Raw genomic sequence first — 15704 nt, forward strand, 5'->3', positions numbered from 1 at the left:
AGCAGACCTCTGAAAATTCAGAATCCAGCCAAACTCCTTCAGAGTTCATATGGTGATTTCCAGGTTTTTCACTAGAGCAGTAAGAGACTCCACTCGCAGAAGGTCATCGTCCAAGTAGCCCAGTACCACGATCCCCTGTTAGTGTAACAATGCTAGCACTGGGGGCTAACACTTTTGTGAAGACCCGAGGAGCAGAGGCGAGACCAAAGGGTAACGCCACAAATTGATAATGCTCCCCTCCCATGGCAAAGCGGAGGAAGCGCTGGTGACGGACACATATTGGAATATGAAGGAAAGCATCCTTGATGTCAATAGAGGCAAAAATATCCCCCTGATGCAGGGATGCCACCAACGTGCAAATGGACTCTATTCTGAATTTCTGCACCCGCACAAAGCAGTTCCGTGCCTTGATTGGACGCACCCTGCCTTACTTCCTGGGAACTGTAAACCGGTTTGAGTAAAAACATTCCGATATCAGAACTGGGACAACCACTCCTTGAAGTTACAGGTTTTGTACCTCCCCAAACCGACCCTGTAAGCAATCCGGGGATAAGCTCAAATTTGAAGGAAAGAACCTTGCCGTGGGGAAAGAGCAAAACTCAATCTTGTAGCCAGACCCTATGACTTTGTGGACCCACTGATCTTGTACCAGGGAAGTTCACGGGTCTGGAAACCAGCGAAGACGTCCCCCCCCCACCCCCATTCCTTTCATGCAGCAGCAGAGTTGGCAAATTCAAAGATACATAGCCTATGACTGAAGATAAAAAAAAAAATATTTCAAAAGCAGAAACCAGAGAGGCATCAAGGCAATAAGTTACCACTAACAACTCAGGATACTCTGTGCAATTAACACAGTCTGCAGCGCAAGGGACAACTGTTCCCACAGGAGTCAGCAATCCTTTTTTTTATAGGTGAGACCACATACAGACTGTAGTCAGTGCTGAAGAGCGAGCACAAATGATCACACTTCATGTCTTCACGTCAAAGATGGATTGGATATATTATATTAGCCTGAGGATCGTTAGGAATTATGCCCTGGAGAGCTGAGGGAACATCTGAAAACATTGGAAACACCAGATGATGGTACGTTAAAGTGGAGTTCCACCCATTTTTGGAACTTTAGATCTATGTAATCCCCTTTAAAACGGCTTTTACCAATGGAAACTTTTTTTTTTTGCTAGTAAATACCTTAATTTGTGCTTTATTCCTCCTCTCCTCACTTCCGGGTCCGATCGGCGATGACGTCATTCGGCGATTCGCAGTGTCTGCTGGGATGTATTCTATTCCAGAAATCTCGCAGTAGCTGAGCTGTATTGAGCCGTGCCTGCCCCGCTTCCTCTCATTGAGTTGTATTGTATGAATGTATTAAGGCCGTTCTCTGCCCCGCCTTCTCTCATTGAGTTGTATTGTATGAATGTATTAAGGCCGTTCTCTGCCCCGCCTCCTCTCATGGAGTTGTATTGTATGCAATGTATTAAGGCCTCCTCCGCCCCACCTCCCTCGAGGCGGGGCAGAGAACGGCCTTAATACATTCATACAATACAACTCAATGAGAGGAGGCGGGGCAGGCACGGCTCAATACAGCTCAGCTACTGCGAGATTTCTGGAATAGAATACATCCCAGCAGACACTGCGAATCGCCGAATGACGTCATCGCCGATCGGACCCAGAAGTGAGGAGAGGAGGAATAAAGCAGAAATTAAGGTATTTACTAGCAAAAAAAAAGTTTCCATTGGTAAAAGCCATTTTAAAGGGGAATACATAGATCTATGTATTCCAACCTATTAAAAATGGGTGGAACTCCGCTTTAAGTATGAGAACGGGAACAAAATTTTACGCTGTATACTTGGAACCTCCTGCCTTGAAGTAATGAAATGAGCTCTTTCAACAAAGTTACAAAGAGATGCTCACTCAAAAAACAGAAAGAAAAAAACACATACTAAATTTTCCACAGATATAGAAACCAACAAACTTCAAAGACCAAAGCAGTATAATAAGCATACTGAAGTGATCGTGCACAGGTTTGAGAGAGTGGGCCAACAATCTCTTCAGAAAGAAAGGTTGGTAACTTGTTCTGGTGTTTCCAATGACTTGCTCCTGTACCTCAGAACCTAGACCTCAACAGCAACTATGAGACAGGGTGGCAAGTTTGTCCTTTGGACAGAAGATCCTTATGAGCTGGAAGAGCAGAGGCCTCAGAACCACTTTACCCCTGTGTAGTAGAAAAAAAACAGCTCCTTACAAGGTAAAGCCACAAGTTCGGAAAACCTTTGTTAAAAAAAGTGAAAGGCCACAAGGAATGCAACCTTTCAAGGACAGAAAGGTGGTCCTTGAAGAACAGATAAAACTGGATATAGGTCCCATGGTAACAACAGAGCATGTGCTGGAGGTGCAATATGTGCAATCCCTTGAACAAATGCTCTAAGGAATGAGAGGAATTTGGCTTCTGGAAAAAGGATAGCCAAGACTAAAATCTGACCATACCAGTACTCAAGGTCATGGACTGATCCAGACCTCGCTGGGGAAAGGACAAGACCTGTTCCACTGAAAGTTTTCCATGATGAAACTTCTGTGCCTCTTACCATTCAAAGTCACTTTCAAAGTGTAATAGTAAAATGTTTGAGTTTCTAACTTTCAGGAGTAGGAATGATCAAATTTGAAAGACCTCTATCCTTTAGGTCATCTCCTTTCAGTACAAAGCTTCTTCTATCCTATCATCTTCATCCGAGTGTGGTGTGGGCAGGGGTTTAGATACAACTAAAAGGGCTGTCAGACACTATTTTCAAGGGAACTTGACTATGCCTGCTCTTTCTGCCAGATCCCAATTTATAGTAGTCATGCTGCAGCTTCTATGAATGACTCAGGATCTCTGAATGGGGACAGGCAGATGGATAGCTCTGCCCCCTCTATTCACAGATTGGGTAATTCATAGAAGCTGTAGTATTGGCTTCCAACAAGTGGCAGATCTGGCAGGAAAGGGCCAGTATAGTCAAGCCCTCTTTATGAGAGCTCCTGCCAACCCCTTAGCTTATTACCCCCCCCCCCACCCCACAGAAGAGGATTACAGTGGTGGCAGGGCAGAGGAAGATTTCTTTTGAAAGGAGAAGTATCAACACAAGGGACATATAATGCAAGCTTTAAGTTATGATTTTTATTTAAAAGCTAAAGACTAAGGCTTAAATGTGATAACACTTCAAAAAAAATATCACTGCTTTTTTTTTTATCCCCTAGGCTCCATCTTTTAGCTAAAATGAGGATTAAAAAAGGCAGAACACGTTGCCGAGGATAACAGCTAAAAATGTGGCATGCGCAGGTTTACAAGCTTTGAGCGAGTCTTAACAGGCATATAGGATTTGAACCAACTAATCTGTTGAGAAAAAGTATCAGCTAAGGTTCAAGGAGAAACCCCCTGCCAATGATGCCACCCTGAGCTTTTCTGACCCAGCTGGCATGGGACATCTTGATGAAAGGATAAACCAGACCTGCAAAAATGTCCTTGGCAAATTCCATATGATGGGTGTCCGAGTTGAGATAGGTCAGCAACCTGCCACTTTGCAAGTGGGGGAAATTTCACCCTACCCTACAGATTGCAGACCAATGAACACTGCTCTACATACTACTAACCTCTGTACTCTGCCATATTAATTACATTGGCAAGAACTCAACCCAGCCAGTCGGGCCAAAACTCAGACCAGACAGCCAGGCCAGTTGAGCATGCAAAACAAATTCTCTTGCGCTCAACTGAGATGTAGTGGTGTAACTCTATGGCTCAGAGTTTATGCACAGATTTTGCTGCCCTCCTGGGGTCAGGGGAAACCCGATGGAAACAAAAAAAAAAAAAAAAAAGAAAAGATGCACCGACCTACTAAAAATGAAATAAGGAGATATGCCTTTACCTATTTTTTGTGTTTGTGAGTACATCGATCCACAATAGACCCAAAGCAACTAGGTCTCCAGGACAGTGACCAGCATGTCAGAGGACCTTCTGAATGGCTGATGTGTTTTGAGGGGAGATCCCCTCTTCAGAGCCCTTTGGAGAAGAGGGGGGATCTCCCCTCAAAATGAGTCAAGCCAAAGATCCTCTGGCGTGCTGGTCACTGTCCTGGAGACCTGGTTGCTTTGGGTCCATTGTGGATCGATAGGCTTTTACCTATTTTTGTGTTTGGGACTATATCTCCTATTTTATTAAATTCCATTTGGATAATGCACAAGGTCGGTGTGCTCTTGTTTTGTTCTTTATACAGTTGAGCATGCAAGACTGAAGTGTTGCTTTCAGGATTGACTCCTGTATTAGACTTGTGGGGGGTACTCTGCAGCCATAAAATCTGTGTGACTGAAAGTGAACAAGTTTCCGACTGAAGCAAAGTTAAATGTAGACCACATTTATATGGTTATAGTGGCATTTGTTAAAAAAAATTTTTTAAACGTTTTATTCATTTCAACTTTGTTGGGGCCTTGCTGGTTAATTTAGAAAAAAAAAAAAAAAAAAAACAGACACAGCTGGAAGCTTGGATTATGGGGTATATTTTGGGTATGTACCGAGTAAGCCGACTTCTGGAGCACCTTGGGGCAAATTCAATATGCACTGAAAGCACTTATGACTAAAAACGGTGAGGGCTGACCTGACCCTTCCAGCAAATGCCGTTTCAGCTTTATGGGTATCCTTAATGCCCAGCAAGAAATTGTAGGCAGGCCAGTACTCCGCTTTTCATTTGCAATTTCTTATTTTATATTAGATCATTCCATGATTTCTTTGCTTACCGTTTGCCTGAAAAGTGCAGAATTGGTTCTTTCCTTTAAGGCTGCCACGCTACATAATATGACAAAGCTAGCCAAACAGATCAAAATTTGGTCAATTTAACAGGGACGGACTGAAATTCAACCCATGTATGGATAACTCTGGTTGCACACAAGTGGATCAATCCACTTGTGTACAGCCAGCCTAAGGGCTCTTTCACACGGTCAGCCTCTGTAGGCGGATCCGTGCTGCTCAGCGGGGATCGATCCGCGATCCCTGCTGAGCCGGCGGGTGACCGCTCCGTCTCCGCTTGCAGTGCGGAGAGGGAGGTGTCAGAGCCCCCGCTGCTCTCTATGGGGAATCGGATGAGAGCGGACCGCCTGTCCGTTCCGATCCCCAGGACGGATGGAAAATAGGGTTTCCATCCGTCCGGATTTCACGGACAGGATCGGATGCGGATAGCAGCAGACATGTCACCGCTGACATCCGCTGCTCCATAGTGCTGAATGGGGCATCCGATCAGATCCGCCTAAAAAACTGACAGGCGGATCTGATAGGACCGCCCGTGTGAAAGAGCCCTATAGGATATTTCCTCAATAAATGGTGGCTAAAGCCAGCAGAATACAATAGTGCTGCAGGAGGGATTCCCCCATCAAAACTAGGTTGATGGTGGAATCGAGCAACTTTTGGTGGAAGAAAAAGGAAAAAAAAAAAAAAGGATTTGCATAATCTTTGTCTACAAGGTTTGGCCACAAGCAATGGGTGGGGAAACATCTGCTTGTCAACTAGTTTCAGTGGCCATAGCCATCCTCTTATGGTTTTAAAAGATAAGTTCACCTTTGTGAATATGTTACATGTTCCACCCCCCTCCCTTGTTCCCCCCCCCCCCCTTGTTGCAGCGGTACCGGTAGAAGTTCCTCGTAGTAGACACACGGCCACAATATTCATACACACAGCTCTGTGCATGTCTGAATAAACTACAAGCCCCAACATCCGTAGCGGCTGTCGGCTTGTAGTTCTTAACTACCACGGCACTGTGGTAGTTAGTTGAGCCTTCCTGTCAGGTAGTATAGGCTTACCCGTACCAGATGTACAGGTAAGCAGATACATAGACAGTGTGCAGGAAACCTGCATGGAATCAGTGATCTGATTGCTGGTGCAATGCTTTACAGGTTCCTACCTGCAAAAACACGAGCATTTATTTTTTTAAAAGTGAACTTTTAAAAAGGACTAAAGCTGCACAAGCGTATACTTATTACACTCATTGAAGGGAAGGAGGGTCAGCCTGGTCAAACAAAACTAGAAAGATATTTCTTGAGAAGGCAAGTGCTCATGATGGACCACACCCCTAGAGTAGCCCTTAATGTTTCAATACCTGTCCAAGGTTTTTTTTATTTTACACACCAAAGAGAAAGAAATCAAGCAATACAGAATGTTTGCCAAAAGTTTACCAGTCAGTTCCAAATTTATTTGGGAAAATATACAGATTGCAAGGGAATTTTAACATAACTTGCAGGCATTTTTCCAAGAAATACATATCTAATAGTAAAATGAGTAGAAAATTAAATATTTCCTTCCTGCAATCACAGTGATATCACCATCCTAGACTGGAATTGCACCACAGGGCAATCACAACCTATGACCTCCATCAGCAAACACAGTACGTGCACCAATAGTCCCTTTCATGTAAAAAGGAAAAACATTGTCCCTTCGAATGACAGACAAGTTAAATAAGTGTTATTACAACTTTAAAATATCCAGCTGCTTAAGAGTCTTGATCTGGACCCTTTCCAGCCAACTAAACTTGAGGATAAGATTAAGGATAAGATGTAACATCACTTTGAAGTCCCTGACTGACCTGCCTGTTCCACTAGAACAGAACATGAAGTAGCCAAGGATCTTTTAGTTTTAGTAGGAGAGTGGTAACCCCTTATTCCTCACAGGTCCAGAACTACACAAATGTGATAATTAAAAGCTAGTTTATTACATGATATAAAAATATATATTTTCCCCACAGTGTGTGGGGGATGGATGGATGCATGGTTTAATAAAACAAAACAGATGAAAGCAGGGTTTAAATCAGAATTCTGCTGGGCCAATTAAGCAGGACCTTTTGATGACACATAATCCCAGAGGTTTTGCTGCATTTTAGTGAGAATGCTTTGGAGGTGCTACTGCATTTTCACAGTATAACAATATATATGATCTTCAATGCATGTATATATACTTTGAATGAACTACACCTGCCACATACCGTCTGCCACACTACAGGTCACGCTAGTAATATTTAGATACCATCTACTTGTCAGAGATTAGAACTAAGGATAGCTGCTGGAAAATACAAGACATTCTAAAACAAAACCCTAATCAAATTCCACCATTTGTGGAAAGGAATGACTAGATCAGTTAATTAATGAGAAAAATAAAGGACATGATTGCGTTTGTTATTACGAATTCATACAAAGGACAACAGTTACTATATTAGCAACATCTGCTTCCTTTTCCCATTCCCTTTAAACAAAAAAAAAAAAAAAAAGAAAAAAAAAAAAAAAGATAACATTCAATAATTCCTACCTAGAATTACTTTTTTAAATGCAACGTTCTCATACTTTTAAAATAGTAATTATGCTGAGTGCGCCCTTTGTACCCGCAATTAAAAAATATAAATGAATGGAGCTACAATTTCTAAACTTGTTTTTAAAAAGGTGCAGGCTCCAGAGCTTTAATCCAAGCCCTAACTTTACAACCTGTGAGTTTTGGATCTAGAACTCGGCACACTAAAAAGTTCAGACTTTTCAGATGGCATGCATGCTGCAGAGCAAGAGCTCACTAGTTATTTACTTCATTAAGCTGCACCTTTGAAAACAAGCCTGCAGTGGGCAGACCCCATGGTTGTATTCTCACAGCTCTGTATTTAATAGCTGAACATCTGAGATTAGGATAAAAAGTAAATTTTAGTGTACATAACAAAGGACTCGCACAGGAAACCACTGAAGCTCATGTACTTTGTGCATGTACAGTATATGATTTCAACCCTGCAGGTGCAAAAAGGACACGGAAATCAAGGGGGAGAAAAAAAAATATAGTCCAATGAATGTCTGCTCAACGGACTAGATACATGTGGAATGCAGATTTGCAAAAGAAGTGTATTTTACTCTAACCCAAGCAATCCTAAGATCATTCCAGTTTAGCGTAGGGAAGCGTCAATTTCCCATAAGTTGAGTTGCTATTTGACTTGGCCAGTGTAAAATAAAAATAAAAAATCCTTCAGGAAATGGCCAAAAAAATCCTCTGTGCACTAGAAAGCAGGAAATATGTGCAAATTGGAAATACGCTTTGGTATCAGCAAGAATACACTGGGTTGTAACCAAATATGTTACACGTGCAATACCAGCTCTAGGAGGACCACCGGGTCAAGGTATATCTGGTTAAAGAGCACTGTTTATCAGTTTGAATAAAGTATTTCCAATGTTCACAACATTCGAGGTGCACTGTGTGTCCTGCAAACTGCATACTGGAGGTCCCTATCTCAGTAATAGAAACAAGGCTTTAGAGAACAATCAAGAAATGGTAAGAACAGCAAAGGAATGATAAATAGACTTGTGGTTTAAAGTCAATAACAGACCAAAATGAATGGAAGTTGTGACAGCAGCGGTTTTAAACAAACAAGGACTGTCCCAACCCTACAAAATATCAAAATTCTTTTACAAAGAGGGTCTTAAGACTGGTTTATATGCCTGATTTTATTGGTTGTATTTATATATATTCTTTTGGTAAAGTAGTCTGGTGTGAATTCCAAAGAGGTCTTTCCGTCCGCGTCCATGTTTGTATCCAAAGAGGATGGGGGGAGGAGGCCTGGATCCAATAGTACTCTGTTAGATCACCAACAAAGCCCTTTTTTTCCCCACTTTCAATTCATTTCGTTGGGAGAGGGGAGAGAGGCAAAAAAAAAAAAAAAAAAAAAACGCAGGTACTAAAAATCAACTGGCAGGTCGAAGTCAAAACACCTTTAAATCTAGATTTCCTCACTCTGTGCCTTCATTATCTTCAGCAGTGGCTTGCTCTGCATTCTTTGAAGCCTGGAAAAATAAAATTAAAAAAACTTATATGAATGGCAATTCAGAACCAATGATCCTGCTGTAGTTCAATTAATTGCCAAGTTTACAAAGTTGTGTTAGACAGGCCATAAACCCAGGATGACAAACATTAATATGAGTAAACCGCTAGAAGGGTCCCCCCCACAAGATTGATCTAAGCATGTACATTCAAGTGGATCAAGTATGCATGTGTAACGTCAGTTGATAACTTGACACAAGCAGTAAACTGTGACCATCAGTCAATTCTAGAAGAAATAGCAACTAATTTTGTTACCGAAGGACATGAGGATGGTCAACCAAACTTCTGTTAAACATATTATTCCAAAGAAAGCCCTGAAGAATACTTTGTGGTCGAGCTCCACCATGTATGGCCAAACTCCCTCTGTTTACCAAAACTGGATTTTTGTACTTACTGAAAAATCCTTCTCTGAAGTTCGGCAGACGCAGCTCTATATCTTAGACCATTGGGTTATGCTCCTCCAATCAAGAATAGGCACTAGGCAGGAAAAAGCTTCATCATGTCTATAGGGGCTGTCCCTGCAGGCATAACCCCACACGCTCTGCTACAGCAGCCAGTTTTGTTGCAAGCAGTGTTTAAAAGACAAAAAACCCCATTCACTCAGAAGCAGAGGGGTGGGTGCTGCATCTGTCGAACTTCAGAGAAAAGGATTGTACGGTAAGTACAAAAATCCAGTTTTCTATATCGTTCGACAGACGCAGCCCCATATCTTCTTGGACCATTAGGATGTCCCAAATCAGTATTTTTAGGAGGGGTGGGAAGACAATGCAAAGAAGAATGGAACCCCCCAAAGGCTAAATGTAGCCCACCAAGTAATATGGAGGTCAACCAGGAACAACTGGAGCTCACCTAGAAAAATCACTTGCATCACTGACGCCTGATGGCGAAAAGTCCAAGAGGCACTCAGTGCTCTAGTAGAATGCGCCTTCACTGGGAAAAGAGGAACCTGACCCTTCAGCAAATAAACCTGAACAACCGTCTGCCTGATCCACCTGGAAATGGTCACAGCAGACGCAGCCAATACCTTACGAGGTCCCTCAGGAAAGACAAAAAGCATCTGACTTCTGAAAGACTCAGTAACCGCCAGGTAAACCCTGATTGCTCGAACCACATCCCAAGGTAATTTCCTAAGAATGCTTGGGACAGAGTGAAGGCAGCACAATGTCTTCATTCAAATGAAAATCAGAAACCCCTTTAGGGAGAAAAGCTTGATTTGGTCGGAGTACCATCATCTCAGTGGACCACCAGATAAGGTGAACGGCAGGACAACACCGCCAATTCAGACACTCTGGGGTCAGAAGTGATAGCCACCAAAAAGGCAACCTTCTGAGACAGTGAAGGCAGAGGAATCTCCCAAATGTTCACAAAAGGAGGCTTCTGAAGAACCTATAATACCAGATTTAGATCCCACGGAGGTAGCAGGACAATCCCAAAGGAGCCATATGGCGCACACCCTGAATGAAAGCTACGCATGCCTTGATTCGTACCAATGGGCATTGGAAATTTAATTGCCAAGGCCGACACTTGGCCTTTGATAGTGCCCAAAGCCCACTGCTGTTCAACCCATTTCTGCAGAAAGGCCAAAACCCCAGCAACCGAAAACCGAGGGTGCACCTTCAGCGATTTGCACCATGAAAAGTATGATTTCCACGTATGACGATATATATTCCTGGAAGTAGACTTCCTAGCCTTCAAGAGCGTAGGAATCACGGAGTCATAAAAACCTCTATCCCTCAACACCTGGCTTGCAACAATCATGTCGTTAAAGCCAGCAACTTTAAAGCAGGATGGAAGATTGGCCCTTGAAACAGCAGATCTTCCCTGAGAGGAAGTCTCCAAGGAGCATCGGCGACCAAGTTTACTAGGTCTGCGTACCAAGACCAGCGAGGCCAGTCTGGAGCCACCAGAATGACCGGAACTCTCTTCCACCTCTATTCTGCGTAGAAGTCTCGGCAGAAGTTTCGGCGGAGGAAAAGCATAAATCAGCCGATACCGACCAGTGCGTCTGCGGCTTCGGCCAGAGGATCTCGAAATCTGGCTACGAATCTCTGCACCTTCTTAAAGCGGTTGTAAACCCTATATAAAAAAAAAAAAAACCTGCAAGACAAAGGCATAATGAGCTAGTATGCATCGCATACTAGCCCATTATGTTTAACTTACCTTAAAACGAAGCCCCGACACGGACCCCCGGACATCGATGCGGGCGCTGCCATGATCCCTCGTCGTCTCTTCCGGGTTCGGCGGCTCCGGCGCGCTGATTGGCCGGAAGAGACGGCTCCAGCGCGCTGATTGGCCGGAGCCGCGATGACGTCACTCCCGCGCATGCGCGCGGGAGTGATTTTTCCGGCAAGCTCCCGGCAAGTTAATTGAAGGTCCCCCCGGACCTTCAGAGTGCTCGCGCAAGCGGCTGCATGCACTGTAAATATCTCCTAAACCGTGCCGGTTTAGGAGATATTATTTGTACCTACAGGTAAGCCTTATTATAGGCTTACCTGTAGGTAAAAGTGTCAAAAAGCGGGATACAACCGCTTTAAGATGAGAAGCAAACAGATCAACCTCAGGTTTCCCCCCACCTGAGACAAGAGATGAAACACCTCCGGGTGTAGGGACAACATCAGACCCAAGGGCCGCATGCAAGTTCGCAGAGGACAGATTGTTTGCCAAATACTGGATCGCCCCCTGCAACTTCTGCAGTTTGTCAGGGGGAAGAAAGACCCTCGCCAAGGCTGAATCCAGAGTCAGGCCCAGATAAGCCAGTCTCAAGGAAGGTATCAGGGCAGATTTCTTGAAATTGATACTCCACCTAAACACCCGCAGGGAGCCGACAGTGATCGTTCGGTCGACCATCAGGGCTGAATGAGAGTCTGTGCTCAACAGAAGATCGCCCAGATACCCCAGTACCGCAATCCCCCATTGGAGCAACAATGCCAACACCAGGGCCAGTACTTTCGTTAACACCCTGGAAGCAGAGGCCAGACCAAAGGGTAACACCACCTTCTGCTACGGCAAAGCGTAGAGACCTCTGGTGACCAGCGTAGATGGGGATGTGTAGATATGCCTCCTTGATATCTATGGAAGCCAAAAAGTCTCCTTGGAGTAGTGACGTCACTACCGTTCGAATGGATTCCATGCAAAACCTCTGTACCCGCACAAAGCGGTTCAGGAGCCTTGATCCAGAATTTAACTTTGTCCTCTTTTCTGGGCACAGTAAACGGGTTTGAAAAAAAAAAAAAAAAAACCCTTCAAAAGCGTTCCTGAGAGGGAACTGGTACAATCCCCCCTTGCAACAGCAGATCTTGTACCGGCTCTCGCAGATCCCTTAACCGGTCTGGAGAGAGGCGTAGGTTGCACAGGAAGAATCTGTCCGACAGACGAGACCGGAATTCGATCTTGTAGCCTAATCGGATCGGTTCGTGAACCCATTTGTCCTGAATCAAGAAGTCCAAGGTTCTAGAAAGAAACAAAGACGTCCCCCCACCCCAGAAGAGGGTGAGGGCACCCCTTCATGCAGACAAGGATTAGTCTGCGGATCCAGACTGGCCGGTCTTTGATTTACCTGACCATGGCTTCTTGGAATTCCCAGAAGACCTAAACGGCTTCCCTTTTTCTTGCGACCTGGAGGTACGAAAAAGCCATTTATGAGCAGTGAAGGAAGGCCCCCCATCTATGACGTGGCGCCTTGCCCTTGGAGGACTGAGGAAGAAGAGTACTCTTCCCCCCGTAAGGCCTTTGATCAACTCGTCCAGAGAGGATCCAAACAACCTCTCCCCCAAATAGGGAAGATCCGTCAAAACCTTTTTTGGAAGCCTGGTCCGCAGACCAACTTTTCAACCACACCATGTGTCTAATCGCAATCCCCACTGCCGACACTCAGGCCACTAGCGGAGCTGCATCCAGGGACGCATCACACACCATCTGGTCCATTAGTTACAGCACCGCTGGGGGGAGCTGTTCAGCTTCCAAGTTACCTCTTAGTAACTTCACCCATTGAGTAACCGTCTGACACCATGACATTCACAAATATTGGTTTTAAAATGGAACCCGCAAGCACGTGCAGATGGTGGGAAAAAAGACTCCACTCGCCTATACACAGGGTCCGCGAAGGCCGGGGATTCTTCCACCGGAACCACAGTAGACTTATTCAACCTTGAACCCGGGTGATCCACCTAGTGGAAAGTGCACCTGCAAAAGGATAATGGCATTTAAAGTGCTTAGGCACCACTAACATGTGCTTGATGCGCCGCAAATGTTCATTGAAAAGATCGTCAAAAAGTTCCGGACAAGGAACACCTTGCCCAATTTTCGGGATTTGCGGGAGCCAAAAGACAACTGCGAACCCGATGCTGTAGATTCATCGGCCTTTTTTAAAGTTTTCAGCACTGAAACTAAGTGCTTCCACCAATGCATGTTCCCGCGCAGATTTCTGCCTCATGACGTGAGGGTATTGCCCTGGCCAATTTTGTGTCATCTGCAAAAACTGAGATCGAGCTCATGATCCCATCCTCAATGCTGTTTATGAATAAATAAAAAAGTTGGTCCCAGGACTGAGTCTTGGGGGATCCCAAATACCACCCCAGATCAGAGTACCCGTTTTTTTTTTTTTTTTACCACCGTTGGACACGCCCCTTTAACCAGTTCCGTATCCCAAGAGCAAACCTTGTGGTTGATGCCTGTAGACCTTATTTTGTAAATTAAGCGTTTGTGGGGGAACTGTATCAAACGCCTTAGCAAAATCCAGGTACACCACATCCACTGGTCTCCCCTATCTAGCTCACATTCACCTCCTCGTAGAAGGTTAGCAGATTGGTTTGACAAGAACGCCCTTTTGTAAACCCGTGCCAATTACTGCTGATGATGTCTTTAGCAAACTCTTGGATATAGTCCCTTATCATCCCCTCCAGAAGTTTACATACTATTGACGTCAGGCTGACCGGCCTATAATTTCCCGGGATATGCCCCTGCCCTTTTTTGAAGATCAGTTAAAAGGGGGAGATTACAGATTTTGTAGACTCCAAGCACAATTTTTGAAGTTGAAGGCGACAATTGGACCTTTGACAGAGAATGAGGCAAATGCTTAGGGAATGTTAAAGAAATTGGAGCAAAATCCTTGGAACCATTCTGCTACAAGAACTGGGGGGGGGGGGGGGGGGGGGTGTCATATGTTGATCCAATGAGTGGGCTTGATGAAGATCTGCTGATCTGAGCAGTGGCCTAGGAAGAGGAGGTGAGAAACGGAAGAAGGGAAAGGGAGTAATATTCCCATTTGCAGCCCTGAGATACCACCTCCTGCACTCAAACCTCTGAAATGCAAGTTGTCCAGCTATCTGAAAAAGCTAACCACTTCAGACGCGCGCCTATATTGAAAGGCGGCTACAGTGTGGCTCTGTTCCAAGAGGGCTACCTGGGGGCACGCATCCAGCGCAGTGTTCTTCAATCACAGCTCATAGTAAAGGGCCAATCACAGCCTTTTACTACGTGGTCTGCTATGTCCAATCACAGCTGATAACAGTGTAAACAGACTTGCTGGTTAGCGGCAGTACTTTCCTCACATGCTGTCACAATGTGAAGAAAGAGCAGAGCCGGTAACTGGCCAGTGTCACAGGGGACCTGAACACAGATAATCAGGGCACCACCCCATCTGCTCAACCCCCCACCCCAAATCCATAAACACAACCCCTCCCCCCCATCAGTGAAAGAAAAATTTACAGATCTGCAAATTTTTTTTTTGTTAAAGCGTTTTCAAAATGTGCAGTCTTTGTTTAGCAAAAAATTAAAAACCCAGTGGTGATTAAATACTACCAAAAGAAAGCCATTTGTGTGAGCAAAATCAAAAAAAATTCATATGGGTAAAGTGTTTCATGAACACACAATTTTCATTCAAAGTGTGACAGCGCTGAAAGCTGAAAATTGGCCAGGGCAGGAAGGGGGTGAAAGTGCCCCCCCAATAGGCAAGTGGTTAAACATCCAACCATTCTGAAAAGTGGTGGCACGCCTTCATGCAAGGAATTTTTGTCTGAGAATATGGCAGACTCTGAATGACAGGGCGTGCCTGTGGATAGGGAGCCAAGCTTGTGGAGAAAGTCTATGTGGGGTTGGGAGTGAAACCAAAAAAAAAAAAAAAAAAAAAAAAAAAAAAAGGACCTTTGACAGAAGAAAGGTCTTCTTCATGAGTTAGAATAGTTTGCAGTCTGCTCCCTTTGATTTCTTCAACTGTGGAAGATGGGTGCTCTTGCCACCAGTAGCACAGTGGAGGAGGTTGTCGAGAGCTGGTGTGTTCAGGCAAGCCCATGCGGAACAAACTCATTTTATAGAGGTGGTCTTCGGTTCAGCACTTTTGCTGAAGTTTCCTACACACATTATCTGATGAGACATGCAGAAATCCCCAAAGAAAGGCTTCCAGCAAATTTAATGCTGCAACCATCTGCTCCATACGTTCTAAAAAGTGAGGGAATCACGCATGCGCAGTGGAAAGCCAGACGTGAAGCCATAAGGCTTTAATGCCAGTTTCCCTTAGTTAAGATGCTGGCGCCTGGACCCAAAACCAGGACTCGACAAATTTGCTTAAAATCTAGGAGTCAGTCAGCAAAAAAAGTTAAGAGCCAGTTTTTTTTTTTTTTTTCTCCGATCATGCCAAAATGGCAGGCTTCTGTCGGACCGGCTGCCATACACATGGGCCCAATGGCGGCCAAATTTTCATGAACCGGCTGATGTTGCACAGCATTCGACCCATGTGTACTTGATTTACTTCTTCTGAGAGATTAATGGAACACTTAAACCACCATGACCACTTCAGTGATATGAAGTGGTTATGGTGGTAGGAGTCAGAAAAACTGCACATGCTGGGATATTT

General features: G+C 44.5%; 1 protein-coding gene across 1 annotated transcript in view; it reads right to left on the reverse strand.

Annotated features, from left to right (window-relative positions):
* Nucleotides 1–8643: 8643 nt before the first annotated feature.
* PA2G4 (proliferation-associated 2G4) overlaps nt 8644–15704 on the reverse strand; it is a 54135-nt gene continuing 47074 nt past the window's right edge. The window contains exon 13 of the mRNA XM_082246863.1: nt 8644–8817. Within this exon, the coding sequence (XP_082102989.1) occupies nt 8764–8817 (54 nt within the window). The 3' untranslated portion in view covers nt 8644–8763. The remainder of the gene's footprint in view (nt 8818–15704) is intronic.

This window comes from Pelophylax lessonae (genome assembly GCF_965119305.1).
Source record: "Pelophylax lessonae genome assembly, chromosome: 2".
In the NCBI taxonomy this organism is placed as follows: domain Eukaryota; kingdom Metazoa; phylum Chordata; class Amphibia; order Anura; family Ranidae; genus Pelophylax; species Pelophylax lessonae.